We start from the raw sequence: 14,277 nt of genomic DNA, 5'->3' as shown, positions 1-14,277 counted from the left end.
TGTAAAATATATTTATTACACTTGCTGAATAAGGCGCGTACGTACATGTATCATTATAATTTCTAGTGTCGTAGGATTAAGATCAATTCTGGTTAACTGAAGGAAAAGGAAGATCTAAAGCATTGATCCCGAGAGAGGAAGTCCAATATGCAGCCGACCAGCTCAAGCTCAGCCGTAGTGACTACCACCGTGGCGACGGCGTTCACAGATGATGGCCTTTTCGTGGTGGCAGGCGACGTCGTGCCATTTGATGCCGTCCTTGTAGAAGTTGTTGAGCACTGCCAGACAGAACTCCTTACCGTTCTCACGGTTGTCTGGCTGGGGATGGCCGTTACTGAAGACAACAAAATATAGAATGAGATTCTGGAAGAAAGATTATTCCTTAAAAGGGATAAACAGTTTTCTAGTATTTGAAATGAGACTGAATTTAGTTCCAGTTGCAGATATCTTCATTACGACATGAGGAGTAGGTGACTGTAAGAGAGTAATGATTAGGTAAAGCCAAATGGTAAACACGCGGCGGTCAGTGAGTGTCGCCAACAGAGGATATTTTGGTGACATGAGCAAGACTCTTTGTGACCTCTGTAATCCTTTTTGGCGCAATACGCTTACAGAATGAGCTTGGGGGTTGAACAATGAATTTGCCGGGGTTGCCGATACACATCAAATAAAAACTGCAAACTTACGCTCCGGTGTAGGACCAGTTCAGGCCATAGAAGGGGTAGCCAGAGGGCCACTGGAAGTGGTAACCTCGGCGGTAACCTCCCGTCCAGATGAACTCCAGTTTGTCTGAAGGAATGAGATTATATGTTTTAGACAGGTAGTTATATTTCATGAGGTTTTTCTTTTTTTTTGGATTTATTGAATCTCAACTATTGATTGATCAATAAAGAACACCGTCGAGGAGAAAGGACTTTCAATGTTAGACAGCTCGTTAAACGATCGCAAGCCATAGATTCTGCGATGTTATTGAGTAACTTTCTATCCCCGTGAAAATTGGATAACTGTAGCAAGTATTCTTCTTTTTTTTTAATGATATACGGCAGGAATCTGTAGGAACTCGGTGGCTATATTTCTAAGTAAGTAAAGACCAGTGATGATAACTACAACTGCTGTACTGACCTCCGTAGATGATGTCGGAGATGAGTTTGTCTTCCTTGCGGCTCTCGATGCTCACGCCCTGCCATCCGTGACCGAGGCTGGAGCAGTAGTAGTTAGCTTTATCCCAGGGGTACTTTTTGCCTCCGTCGTGACGCCATGAGAAGTGGTAGTCGCTGTAGCCTGCACTCAGGTCCACCTGGGCCAGGGGCAAGATGGGTGTGTTAGGGATGAAACAACTGCTTCCGCTACGAAGCCAATCAGGATGAAATGTATTGTATGTCGATCAGAACGTGATGTGCTGACGTGAATGAACACTACTGTCCAAACCTAAATGTGTGTGTGTGTGTGTGTGTGTGTTGTGTGTGTATTTGCCTTTCCTTTAGGCTATATAACAGTTCATATACCATGTTTCATCTACGAACAGTTCTATCACAAATTGCTTGAAGATATAATGGCATTTAGAAAATGAAAATTAGGCATCTCCTCCAAAATTAGGCATCAACCTCCAAAATTAGGCATCAACCTCCAAAATTAGGCATCAACCTCCAAAATTAGACATCAACCTCTACACGTTTAAGTTCTACCGTCGTGCAAGAACTGATGTTTGACCTTAATCCTATAAGACGTCATGATCAACAGAACTCACAACTCCGTAGCCACCATGGCCGCCATGGCCACCACCGACACCACCACCACCACCGCCGCCATAGCCTCCACCGCCGCCGCCGTAGCCTCCACCACCAACGTGGCCGCCGCCACCGAAGCCGCCGCCATGGCCACCTCCACCGTAGCCTCCACCGCCGATGAACCCAGGGTCGCTATGGACGGAGGCAACGCCAGCCACCAGCAGGATCAACGCCACCTTCATCTGCAACAATGCGTTAAGGTCTCTGATTGCACCTCCTGAGGTGGTGTAGACGCACACTTGCACTCTCAATCACATGTCTTTTTCCTCGACGAATCACAGATCACCCGTGTGAATGGAGGAAACTATAAAGATACAGAATTTCAGTCTCTCACAAATCCTCACAACTCCATTGTCTATTGTCCTAATGTCTAATAACAAATACACTTCAGCGTGAAAGGATGTTGTCAATTTCCCCAGCAAGTGCTACAGGTAATTATTCTCAAGTCTCACTTGACGACAGCGGAAAACATTAAGAGGAGCTTTGTATTATTTTCTGTTTTCAGTCATGCAGTTCATTAGTGTGTCTGATTCTTATTCTTTGTGTTTAAAATTCTTCTTTAACTGGCTTTGATATAAGCTTTTAGCTTTCACTAGATCACTCCATGTTGCGTCAGTCTCTTTGAGTCAAAGAGAACCAAAGACTCACACAGTTTTGTGTGTGTGTGTGTGTGTGTGTGTGTGTGTGTGTGTATGTGCCAAATTTCCGTTCGAGTCATATATTGATTAGAAATCTTACGAAGCACTATGCGTTTGACTACTTTTGGACTGATCCCACACGTATGATAATCATGGTAGTTAACATTTTTTCATAATTACGTTCATTAACTTGTATAATCTTGACACTCTGTGTGCCATAAGTTACCAAACATTAATCATCTGCCACCACCGCCACATTCCCCGTCAGTCAACTTTCTTATCCCCTTCCGTCTGAAAAGTTTAAGTGCCTTGTCAAGTTCTGTAAAAGTTCGACTATCATGAGCGAGGTGGTTGGATGATGGGCACACTTAAACACGAAACGATTTAGTAGTTCAGTGGGTTAGCCCCTTGAAGGCACTCTTGTAGTGTTTAGATATTCTATCTCCCTTGGCACATGGCGCTTGGAACAAGAAGAATAAAAAGAAAGAAATATCTTCCTCTTCTTTTTCTCGTTAACGTCGTCTTTGGGTAAAAGGAACCTCTGATGCACAACACTTCCCTGTCCACAGTGCAAGGCGACCACAATCACCACCATTTCGGACACACACACACACACTGGGCGAGCACCAACTTTGGCGACTAACCCCTGAAATGATACCAGCCTCACAGAGGTTTCTGCTCACTCACTCATTTCCACCCATTAGATCACTGCATCACTCACCGTGTCTTGGAAGTGAATGTAGCACACCCTCCAATTCCCGGCGTTTTATACAGTTCGTCACCATTGTCATTTCAAGGGCGTTGCCGACACGCTTCGAGTCACGTCTGCCTCCAGGGAGGTTAAATCATTTCAAAATTAGTGATTAAATGTAAATTAAGATGTTCATGAGCCTTAGTTATCATTAGTGTCCGTCGATACGTACTCGATTCTAGAAGCTAAGATGGCCTTTGTAAAAAACTGATGGATTCTCCTAAGACCTGCATCAAATCCCTTTCTTCTGAAAGTGACCAGTTACTTATTTAATATATCACACTGAGGTCATAACTCTTTTTTTTTTTTTCTTTCCCGGGTAAGAATCAGTCACCAGAAAAATCTTTTGTACGATACTGTATTGTCTGAAGGTGTCCTCACCACCGCAGCTGATAATTCTGAGAAAATTATTTTACAGGAAGTTTGGAAAAGAGTTTCAGTGTTATTAGAAAGTGAGTGTTCAGTGATGAATCAATGCTCGTGTATCCGGAAACAAAATTAATGGTGGATCATTTCGAATGGAACAATTTATATTCTGTTGTTCATGGCTACAGGGGAAATTTCATAAGGGAATGAATTGCCTTTACTGTACATTTGGATCATTTCGAATGGAAAATTCTATTCTGTTATTCATGGCTACAGGGAGCTTTCATAAGGGAATGAATTGCCCTTTACTGTACATCATACAACATTTGACGACAGGTTAAAAATCTGAGAGAAAATGGTGGTGTTGCCCAGCATCCCATATCAACGAACATGGTAATTTGCTACATCTGCCACTCAATTTACGTCTGGTTGCTTGATGCATCTCACATCTGAATGCATCTGTCCCTCTAATACATCTTACAGCTGATGTATTCGGTATATTGGCAAGTCCCTCAACTCGATACATCTGTCAGTTTTATACACCTTCCCGTTTGATATATCTATTAGCTTGATACATCCGTCAAACTGATATATTCGACAGTATATTTGCACTTCAGAGTATGATATGTATCTGCTAAGCTCATATGATACATCCTTCATGTTGATGATGTATCTATCGGCTTGAAACATTTGTCACGGACACACTTTGCATCACACATCTGTGAGCTTGATGGCCCTGCCTGCTCTGTCATAGGTGGTGCAACAATACATCTATTTTGATAAGTCTGTCTATTTTATATATCTGTCAGCTTGATGCATATCTTCCAGCTTGATAGACAGTTTATCTTCTTTCGGTGGTCAGTCATCTTGATGTCTATGTCGGCTTGAAACTTCTCTCCATCTTACAGGTTTGTATCCATGATACACATATATGTTTGATACAGCAACTTGATAAATTTGTCACCTTTTTGCATGACAAACACACACACACACACACACAAACATATATATATATATATATATATATATATATATATATATATATATATATATATATATATATATATATATATATATATATATATATATACACGAATTTAGTGCATATGAATTTGCAGTTTCACTGAGCACATAATGCTCTCCGCATTTGACAATAAGTTCTGTAAAACTGCCTGAGTTGTTTGATCGGTCTAGACCCCGTTGCTCATGGATGTGAGACGACAGGTATTCGATTATTTGTAATCTAATAGTCATTTCTCTATTAGGGACGATCATAGCCCAGCAAGTAGCGTTCCCAAATACCACACGAAATGGTCTCGGTTTCAAATCCTTGCTACTGGAGGGCAATATATATATATATATATATATATATATATATATATATATATATATATATATATATATATATGACTTTACTGCATCATCCCTATTTATGGATGCCCGTACAGGTATGAAGGAAGATAAAGAACAATGACTTTATTGTATATTTGATTTTGTCGATTTTGTAGGGTCAGCGCCTAAACAACAGAGGAGCGTCTACCGTCATCTACGTAATAGATGCATCTTGGCACACATGAAGAATCTTGCAATGCGATGAATCACGCTTGAAAACCGCTGGTGATATGGACGTCATCCAGAACACAGGTGCGAGTTCATGCAATCTGTGTGCATATCTGAGGAGTTGGTCGATTCAGTTGGTCGGGTGTCTGGGCGAATGGGAAATTGAAGACTCAGTTTTGGGGATCGGAGGGAGGGAGAGAGACGGGTGTTTAACACTGGTCTTGGATCATTCCAGTACAAGTATGATTTGTCAGTGTCGCGTTTGTACGAGGTTGGGGATCTGTGTATATAGGTTGGTGAAGTTTTTAGGCAAGGGTGATCATTCTTGTTTTGCAAAGGGGATGATAATTGAGTTGTGTGTGTTTGATATGTATATATATATATATATATATATATATATATATATATATATATATATATATATATATATATATATATATATATATATATATATATATATATATATTTTATTTTTTTTTTTTATACTTTGTCGCTGTCTCCCGCGTTTGCGAGGTATCGGAAGGAAACAGACGAAAGAAATGGCCCAACCCCCCCCATACACATGTACATACACACGTCCACACACACAAATATACATACCTACACAGCTTTCCATGGTTTACCCCGGACGCTTCACATGCCTTGATTCAATCCACTGACAGCACGTCAACCCCTGTATACCACATCGCTCCAATTCACTCTATTCCTTGCCCTCCTTTCACCCTCCTGCATGTTCAGGCCCCGATCACACAAAATCTTTTTCACTCCATCTTTCCACCTCATGCGATCAGAATCTATCAAGTATTCAGGTTATGTAAAAGACTATATCGAGCAGTGACATCTAGAATTACGACATGTGTATAAATCCTCCAGCTTTCTAGGATGACAAATCCCGACACATCAGCGACAAGAGTCATGTTTGACACACCCTTGGCGTGACGCTGTGGCCAAGTCGGTGCATTCCAAGAGGAAGGATAATGATTAACGAAGCCTTGGAAGACTTCATGACCGGAGCGAAGGGAATTACACTTGTGTTCGCTCTGATATTACGTGTGTGCCCGCTCGTACCACAGAACATACTCGCTCTATCATCATTTCACTTTTCGTGTGAGGTTAAGAATTTTCAGGCTTTGATGTTATAGCTGTTAGCATAGTGGGAGTGGGGTCGACTTTACAAATGTAAAGGCATAAATCCTTGAGAACACCGAGGCTTCACCAGGGCTACGCCATGAACTCCTGACTCTGAGCATTTCCTAATGTCCTTGCAAGGTAAATTTTGATGGGTGTGTGTGTGTGTGTGTGTATTACAGGGAGACGAAGTAGAGAGGAATGCTGTTGTTAGTTCTTCAACAAGTGGGAGACAAAGGGTTGTATTTTCATCTATCTTCTCAGTTGTTGGGGGTGTGATGGATGTCAATTTGCCGATCTACTGCCTCATCTCTCCCAATCATCTTAGTCTAAGAGCGATCTACAGAGCGAGAAGTTGAACGCGTGGACAAACGGTAGCCAAACACATGCATTGTTACTTGTTCTGTTCTCCCAGGACAGAGCGTGGGCCTGGGTGAATGTATGTATGTTCGTCGATGCGGACAATCGTTTATACGCCTCGTTGAACGCGGGCTCAGCTATAATTTTGTCCAGAGTTTGCGGGAGGAATGGGGTGGTGTGGGGGTGAGGGGTGGAATGATTCACGTATTTCAAGTGGGATTAAATGGTTTTACATGAGTAAGAGCACGGGGTTAGATTTCAGACAAATTAGGAGAGAGAGCAGACTCATACTCAAATGGACAAGGACAGACTGGATACGCAAATAGACAGAGACAGACGGAGAAGCAGACAATCAAGTTCATAGACAGATAGATAGAGAAGCGGGCAGACAGACACATCGATAGTTAGGCAGATAGACATAGAGACTGATAGATAGAGACAGATAGACAGACAGACACACATACACAGTATACACGCACAAATATCTTTCGTGTGTTTTTCCCCCCCCCTTTTTTTCTCTCCCTTGAAGCTGCTGCTCTTTTGTCTACGGGATGAACAGACAACTTGACTAATCCCAGACTTAATCTGTTCTGGTGGAATTTTCTTCCCGAAGCGTAGCGAAAGTGGAATGGAAGAATGTCAGATTTTCCCCTCTCTGTTAATGGACTTGCTCGTTGATATTTTGAGAGAGAGAGAGAGAGAGAGAGAGAGAGAGAGAGAGAGAGAGAGAGAGAGAGAGAGAGAGAGAGAGAGAGAGAGAGAGAGAGAGAGAGAGAGAGAGATTTTCTAAGTATAAGTGAGAGATAGTGCACTTTTCTACTCACTGATATGCATACAGCTACATGTTCAACTTGTATCTTGTAATCAGTCAGGCCACACCTTTAGTTTGAGTGGCTGTCACACGGGTTGTTGAGCAGAGGCGTGCACGCTGGGCGATCAAAGCCTGAAGCTGGCAGAGAGAAGGAGGAGGAGGAGGAGGAAGAGGGAGAAAGAAATGAAGAAGTGAGCTGAGATAAAAGCTGAGTTATAAGGAAGTGTAAACTACAATGTTTTCCACTGGGATATCTACTTCGATCCCTTAACCCATCTGAGCGAGCCCGGGAAGGAAAGGCCAGGTAAGCAGTAAAGAATAAAGGAAATGGAAGACGAGATGTGCAGAAAGACAAACCTCACGTAAAGGATGAGAGAATGATAACGCTAATCGTCTCTTTTTTTATGCTAATATCATCCGTCTCCATCTTGCTTTGTAATGTGAATGACACCCAACACCACTGAACTCAACGCTAACGCAATAGGAACAACACCACTACGATAACAAGAACACGACCAAAAGTACCTCTCCTCCTCCCTCCACACACACACACACACACACGTTCACCGCAAGGGACGTTGCCAATTGCCTCGACACACATTCCAAGTCGTCGTCCCGTTATCATAAACACTCCGTTGCTGCCATAATTGCCAACAACCACCACCACACGGCCAGGTCTGTCTGAGTACGACTAGGATACATTACGTATCATTTCGGCGGCTCGATATATACCCCTAGCCAAGATATTCCTGCGCGAGTCGCTTTGGTCATTTAGGCCCAGTTTCGTCATCAGTAAATCATAAGGGCGTCAAGAATAACTAATACCCAAACTCGTAAAGGGAATTATTTCTATTCATATATACATATGTATTCATCTTAAGTGCCTCTTCTCTTTTTTTTTTTTGAGGGTTTCTTTGTCTTGTGTCGCGAGGTTTTTAGAGTCATTATATCCGAAGATAAACACGCCGTTTGAAGTGGGAAGTTGTTTCCTGGCTCCTTCATCCATAACGTCGGTTTACTCGCTGATCCAGCGTTGGCCTTCGATTATAGAGAGGTAGATCTCCACCCAGTGAAGGCTAATGTCCTCCTGTGTTGTGTGAGATCCAAAACCAGTGACCATTCAGGCTGGCCCCGTGATGTGGTGAGGTTCCAGTAGCAAAGGTCGAGTGACCTATGGTGTTCGTTGTATCTTGGATTCAAAGCTTCCATGGGAGGTGATCAACTGGAATGCAATCGAGATGGAGAAAAAAAGAGAATAGAATACTATCCCTTTTTTCTTTGTATATGTGGCTTGACAAAGGTAGTCACGAAAACGTCCTTTTCCATATTGTCTTTCGGTGTCACATGAAATTAGCCAGAAAACAGTATTTATCATAAACTCTTGGCAAGTCTATAGTTTTCCATGGGTCCTGTCTTTCACTCGAGTAACATTCTATATAAATCCACCACATAGATGTCTGGGTTTCCTTCTGATAATACTACCAGCCTTGATGTTCAGCACCGATCTTGCCAGATCAAACATGCAACCACTTCCCTATCCTCACGCGGCTCTTGTCGGAATTCGTCAGAAATTTTAGGGAATTAAGAATCGAAAGACCTAAGCTCGCAGCTGAAGACGACCTGGATGATGGTCGGAATCATTGGAGATTAAAATGAAAAATGAAATGAATTATAAGTAGATCCTTTTGAGGATGGTGACGTGGTAAAGTTACCCGATTTGATGAAGAACTTCAGTAAAGTAAGTCCTTCTTCTCCAGTAAAGTCCACTTTACATCAGTAGGTAAGTATATAGATGTATAATCAAATCCACGGAAACTTTTTTCAAAATGTAATAATGAAGGAATGTATGATATTCTCTGCATAGAATTTACACCCTAATGTCCAGCTTCCAGCACACATCTTCAGTAAAGGCTGACTCCGTGTACAGTTTGACCTCATCGTAAGCCTCTCTCTCTCTCTCTCTCTCTCTCTCTCTCTCTCTCTCTCTCTCTCTCTCTCTCTCTCTCTCTCTCTCTCTCTCTGTAACACGCAGTACCAAACCCAGTCATTAATCTTAGGGAAAAAGTTACTTTAGCCTCATTTTTCTGAAGTTATGTCAAAAGTCGACATTCTCATTGTGACTGGTACTGGCCAGGGGTAATATACATTTTCCCTCTTTTTCTTGATGACTTTAGGAATCGCTTATCTTTGCAGCAGAAGAGCACTCGATACTCATCATTTTTACATGTACATACACACACTTAAACGCACACACACACACACACACACACACACACACAGAGAGAGAGAGAGAGAGAGAGAGAGAGAGAGAGAGAGAGAGAGAGAGAGAGAGAGAGAGAGAGAGAGAGAGAGAGAGTTTAATACATGGGACACCAGAACTGATGGCCCTCGCATGCAGATAGGACCGGTCGTCTGACTAATATGGGCTCATCGCATTTTCTCGTGAGATGACTAGTTATGAAAATCACTTTGGCTCGGTAGTGGTGGCGTGGGAGGAGGGAGAGGAGGAGACATTACTAAAGCCATCTTTGTAAACCCTTCGTCACGCTTTTGGCAGAGTTACTGCTTATCATGTAGCGTCTACTATCTCATAAATCCTTTGTGGGGGAGTGAAGGGATAGATAACAAAAAATAATTGGTCTTAAAATCCTACCATTGTGGGTACACCTTGATCTGAACACATTTTCTGAAATGAACTTCCGAAGCTTCAAAAGCTTCGTGGCATAATCCCTGAACCCCTGCCTGAATCCGTCTCACAGATATGACACCTTATATATACACGTCATTCCTCTGATTTCATGGGCTGGCTCGACCCTCCCATCTTATAGCATCCGAACCATCGAATGAATGGGCTATTCCAGCGATCTCCCCATTACAGGCAAAGATCCCCCCTGGAGGAGAGGCTAGGGCGATATCCGCCACCCTAGCCGGCATCACATCACGCCATAGGGCCATCTCTCCCTCGCCTACACCGACGATAGAATAGTAATGGACGAGCCAGAAGGCCGCCTAGAGATGCCCCTGTGTGGCTGTCGATAAGGAGGGAATCTGTAGTGGGCTCTGGTGCTTCAGCTGGTGCCTTTGGGGAAAAATTATCCCCTTTGAAAGAAGAAAGAAGAAATATGTGGTATATTTTTTTTTTCCTCTTCTTTCATATTTTTTCTTTGTTTTTCTTCCTCCTCTTCTTATCATTATTCATATTCTTCTTGTTCTTGTACTTGTTCATGCTCTTTGTCTTCTATCTTGTTCATCATCATCATCATCATCGTCTTCTTCTTCTTCTTCTTCTTCTTCTTCTTCTTCTTCTTCTTCATTTTCTATTCCTTTTTTTTCTTGCTCTTTCGGCCCAGTGAGGGACTGTAGGATTATCATCAAGTTTACATCATTTCTGCTTGTATTAATAGAGTGTGGCACAAATTTAGAGTGTTGGATACGGTACGTGATCAGTTTTTGAAACCCATTTGTTTTCGGGTCAGTGTGGAAGCTGATTTGATCCTTCAGTAACCAGCGTCTGTGAAATTAAGTTATATGACTGGAATCAGCTTTGTCTGTGCGTGGTGGGACTTTTCCGAAATAAACCAGTCAAAATGAATCTGATTCAGAATCTGAATATATATATGATTTATGCTTTGAACTACATCTGATTTGTATGTTTTTTTTTTTTTCCTCTGCAGTTTAAAAGAGCGATGGCAGAAAGTAAACAATGTTGTACGTGTTGAACAATAGTTTTGGAAAATTTTTACAAAAATTGTAAGGATAGTCTTAATTACGAAATGACCATTCCTTCGCGCAGTCTCGGTGGTCAGAGTTTCTATTTCCTGGTGTGTCTACAAGCGCTGGGAAATAATGATGAAGGTGTATAATTCACAGTGGCACCCGGATATAGCCCAGCAGCAAGGTCGTATACCAGGGTCATGTAATTGTAAAGCGAGCACGTCGTTATGTGGCCGATTCCTGGATCCCGATCACAATGAAAGATGTTTTGACTCCCACACAAACATGTGATTGGACATATATATATATATATATATATATATATATATATATATATATATATATATAATATTGATTTATTCATCCAGCTATTTGTTCATTTATCTATCTCTTCATTTGGATTGATGGAAAATGATCAGAATCACATATAGTTTGAAAGAGAGAGTGAGGGAAGGTGCCAGGGATACCATGAGTACACTCTGCTTCTACACTGAAGTAGATGTTTGTATCTAAAGGCATGACTATTTGGATAGGATCAGGACCATAAGGCATCGTCCAAAAGTTTTCCCTAATCATCAACGGAATCCGACTCAATCCGGATAAAAAAGCCGTTCGTGAGTGGATTCATACTAAGAGCTGGATCGGGACGTTACCTATGGATTATAACGGCTTTGGGAAGTAATATCGGATTTTTATCATTTTAATCTCGGGAGGTAATATCGGATTTTTTCTTTTGTTAATCTCTGGAGATAATATCGGAATTTTTCATTTTTCTGTTTGGAGGTAATATCGGGTTTTTATCTTTTTAATTTCGAGAGGTAAAATCGGGTTCTTTTTTTCTTTGTGATATAGGTCGGCAATATCGGATTTTTTCCTTTTGATCTCTTGTAGATTTATCAAGAAAGTAACACAGAATCGTTATCAGATTTCGCTTTTAGATTCAGATCATGAAATAAGATTTCTTCTACATAATTGAGATACAATGAAACTGATTATATTGTTATCAACAATCAACAAAAGCGTGAAAGTGTCAGAAAACAAATGACATTGGAAAAAAAACAAAACCAAGGTATTAATGTCATTTTTTTTGTCATTTATATTTCCTAGTCATCATTTGATTTTTGTGTCATTGTGGGTTTGTTGATTTCAGTCACCTTCAACTTAGATCCTTATTTCAGTAATAGGTTTTCTTCCGTCAGTCTTTCTCGTTCCTTCACCAACCTCACATAGTAAACGGGCTTGCTCGCCTCACGCATTGCATAGGTTTTTACAAGTCTCACACATCATGTACGTTTTAAACAGTCCCACGCATTACATAGGTTTGACCAGCCTCCCGCATTCCATACGCAATGTATACGTCTGTCACCCTCACGTATCTAAAAAAGGTTTACTTAACTCACTTATCAAACAGACTTACTAGACGCACACATCTCACAGATCTACCAGTCTCTAATGTTACGCAGTGTACAGTATAGAGTACAAGGACAGAGTTCTCCATTCGTGTGAAACTCCTTCCCTTTTAACTACGAGGGAAGGAGAAGTAGCGTAGATACGTTTTAAAGAAAAGTGGGCGAATCTCAAGCGCCCATGTGTTTGTTATGCGTATTCATGAGTGTATGTGAGCGCTACTTACACACATCACGGGAAAAGAGTTTTCACATACATGTTGCTCCCGTCTCAAAACGTTGTATATGTGCAATATGTCTTAACCCCTATGTGTACACGCACACACACACACACACACACACACACACACACACAACGTTTAAAACTGACCCAAAAATGACCATAAAGTTATCTACGCAACATTTCCTCCCCCCTGGCTTTGACCCAGACTGACAAAGTCCAGCAAGGTGATCGAGGTTAATTGCGAATTGATTGAATTACCATTAGGAAAATCAAGACATTAATTGCGCTAAGTGATAAGGGGAAAAGTTTGGTTAAGCGTTTGTTCAGAGAATTTGTTTTTCCTGTCTGTGATGTTGATAATTGTTTTAGGAGAATGGTTTTGAGAGAGAAAATAAAGAGGATATATTCTTGCAATATACTGTAGATGGGAAAATGAGTGTTTAGTGATATAATCGTTCCAATCACTCGATCTAAGGGTGAAGATTTTGGGTTTCAGAAAGAGAGAGAGAGAGAGAGAGAGAGAGAGAGAGAGAGAGAGAGAGAGAGAGAGAGAGAGAGAGAGAGAGAGAGAGAGAGAGAGAGACAGAGAGAAAGGTGTCCCCGGGCTTTAAAACGCCTAAAGCCATGATCGTCCAAAAGGCATTATTTACCTCGTTCTCTCGCTCCCTCCGTGACGAACTGAGCCAGTTCAGTTTCAGAGAGAGAGAGAGAGAGAGAGAGAGAGAGAGAGAGAGAGAGAGAGAGAGAGAGAGAGAGAGAGAGAGAGGTGTCCCCGGGTCTTAAAACGCCTAAAGCCATGATATCGTCCAAAAGGCATTATTTACCTCGTTCTCTCGCTCCCTTCGTGACGAACTGAGCCAGCGTTCCCACCACACTTAGAAAAGTCTCTCGTTGGAGAATGAAGTTTGGCAGTGTGAGACCTGAGTTCTGTTAGGGCTGAAGCATCAAGGCCCCTGGCTATTGGGAGCAAACCTAACTTGGGCAACTAATTAACCAACTTGTCCAAGCTTCAGCAACTTCAGGGGGCAAGGAAGAGAAGAGAAGATGAAGAGGTAGGAGCAGCGAAGACTTCGAAGGCCTGTCAACATTACAGTGGCTGAAGAAATTTCTGTTGATCTCTATTGACAAAGGGGAATAAGGTTTGGTAAGAGAGGCTTAACAGGTAATAGGGCTACAGATGGTAAGAGAGGCTTTACGGATAACAGGGCTACAGCAGGAACACGAGATAGATTTTGGGAAGTACAAGAATATACTTTTCGTTCCATCTACTGATCCGGAGACAAATCTATGCATGAACATAGATGTCATACTTGCACAGAAAAAAGGTATAACTCGTACTTGACTAAGGAGCGTAGTTTTAAATGGGGTTGTGTGTGGTTGTTTTGAAGACTGGATTGTGAGAACTTTTGTGTCGTGCTTGTCTGGTCATTTCGGTGTGTATATTTGCCACCATTGCCTTTCTGAGGTTAGGTTGTTTCATATGAGTACATGAGGTTGAAGCATGTGGCAATGGTCAGGTCGTTTTTATATCCA

At 41.7% G+C, this 14,277-nt stretch overlaps 1 protein-coding gene across 1 annotated transcript; it reads right to left on the bottom strand.

Moving 5' to 3' along the window:
• Positions 1-1,986, bottom strand: LOC139758355 (uncharacterized). Its single transcript, XM_071679648.1, has 4 exons — positions 1,748-1,986; positions 1,123-1,297; positions 687-789; positions 1-334 (listed from the first exon to the last, which is right to left on the bottom strand). Exons 1-4 carry the CDS (start codon positions 1,967-1,969, stop codon positions 169-171), a joined length of 666 nt encoding a protein of 221 aa, XP_071535749.1. The 5' UTR covers positions 1,970-1,986; the 3' UTR covers positions 1-168.
• Positions 1,987-14,277: the final 12,291 nt, after the last annotated feature.

This window comes from Panulirus ornatus, chromosome 30 (genome assembly GCF_036320965.1).
Source record: "Panulirus ornatus isolate Po-2019 chromosome 30, ASM3632096v1, whole genome shotgun sequence".
NCBI lineage: Eukaryota > Metazoa > Arthropoda > Malacostraca > Decapoda > Palinuridae > Panulirus > Panulirus ornatus.
The sequence above is the reverse complement of the archived record's forward strand: the minus strand, read 5'-3'. Positions and strand labels throughout refer to the sequence as shown.

Bases quoted from the DNA above. Each gene is read 5' to 3' on its own strand.
- LOC139758355 (XM_071679648.1), bottom strand. From the start codon at position 1,969: ATGAAGGTGGCGTTGATCCTGCTGGTGGCTGGCGTTGCCTCCGTCCAT. The intron at 1,298-1,747 runs GTGAGTTCTGTT...CCCCTGGCCCAG, and splicing joins GCCATGGTGGCTACGGAGTT to GTGGACCTGAGTGCAGGCTA. The intron at 790-1,122 runs GTCAGTACAGCA...TCATTCCTTCAG, and splicing joins CTCCGACATCATCTACGGAG to ACAAACTGGAGTTCATCTGG.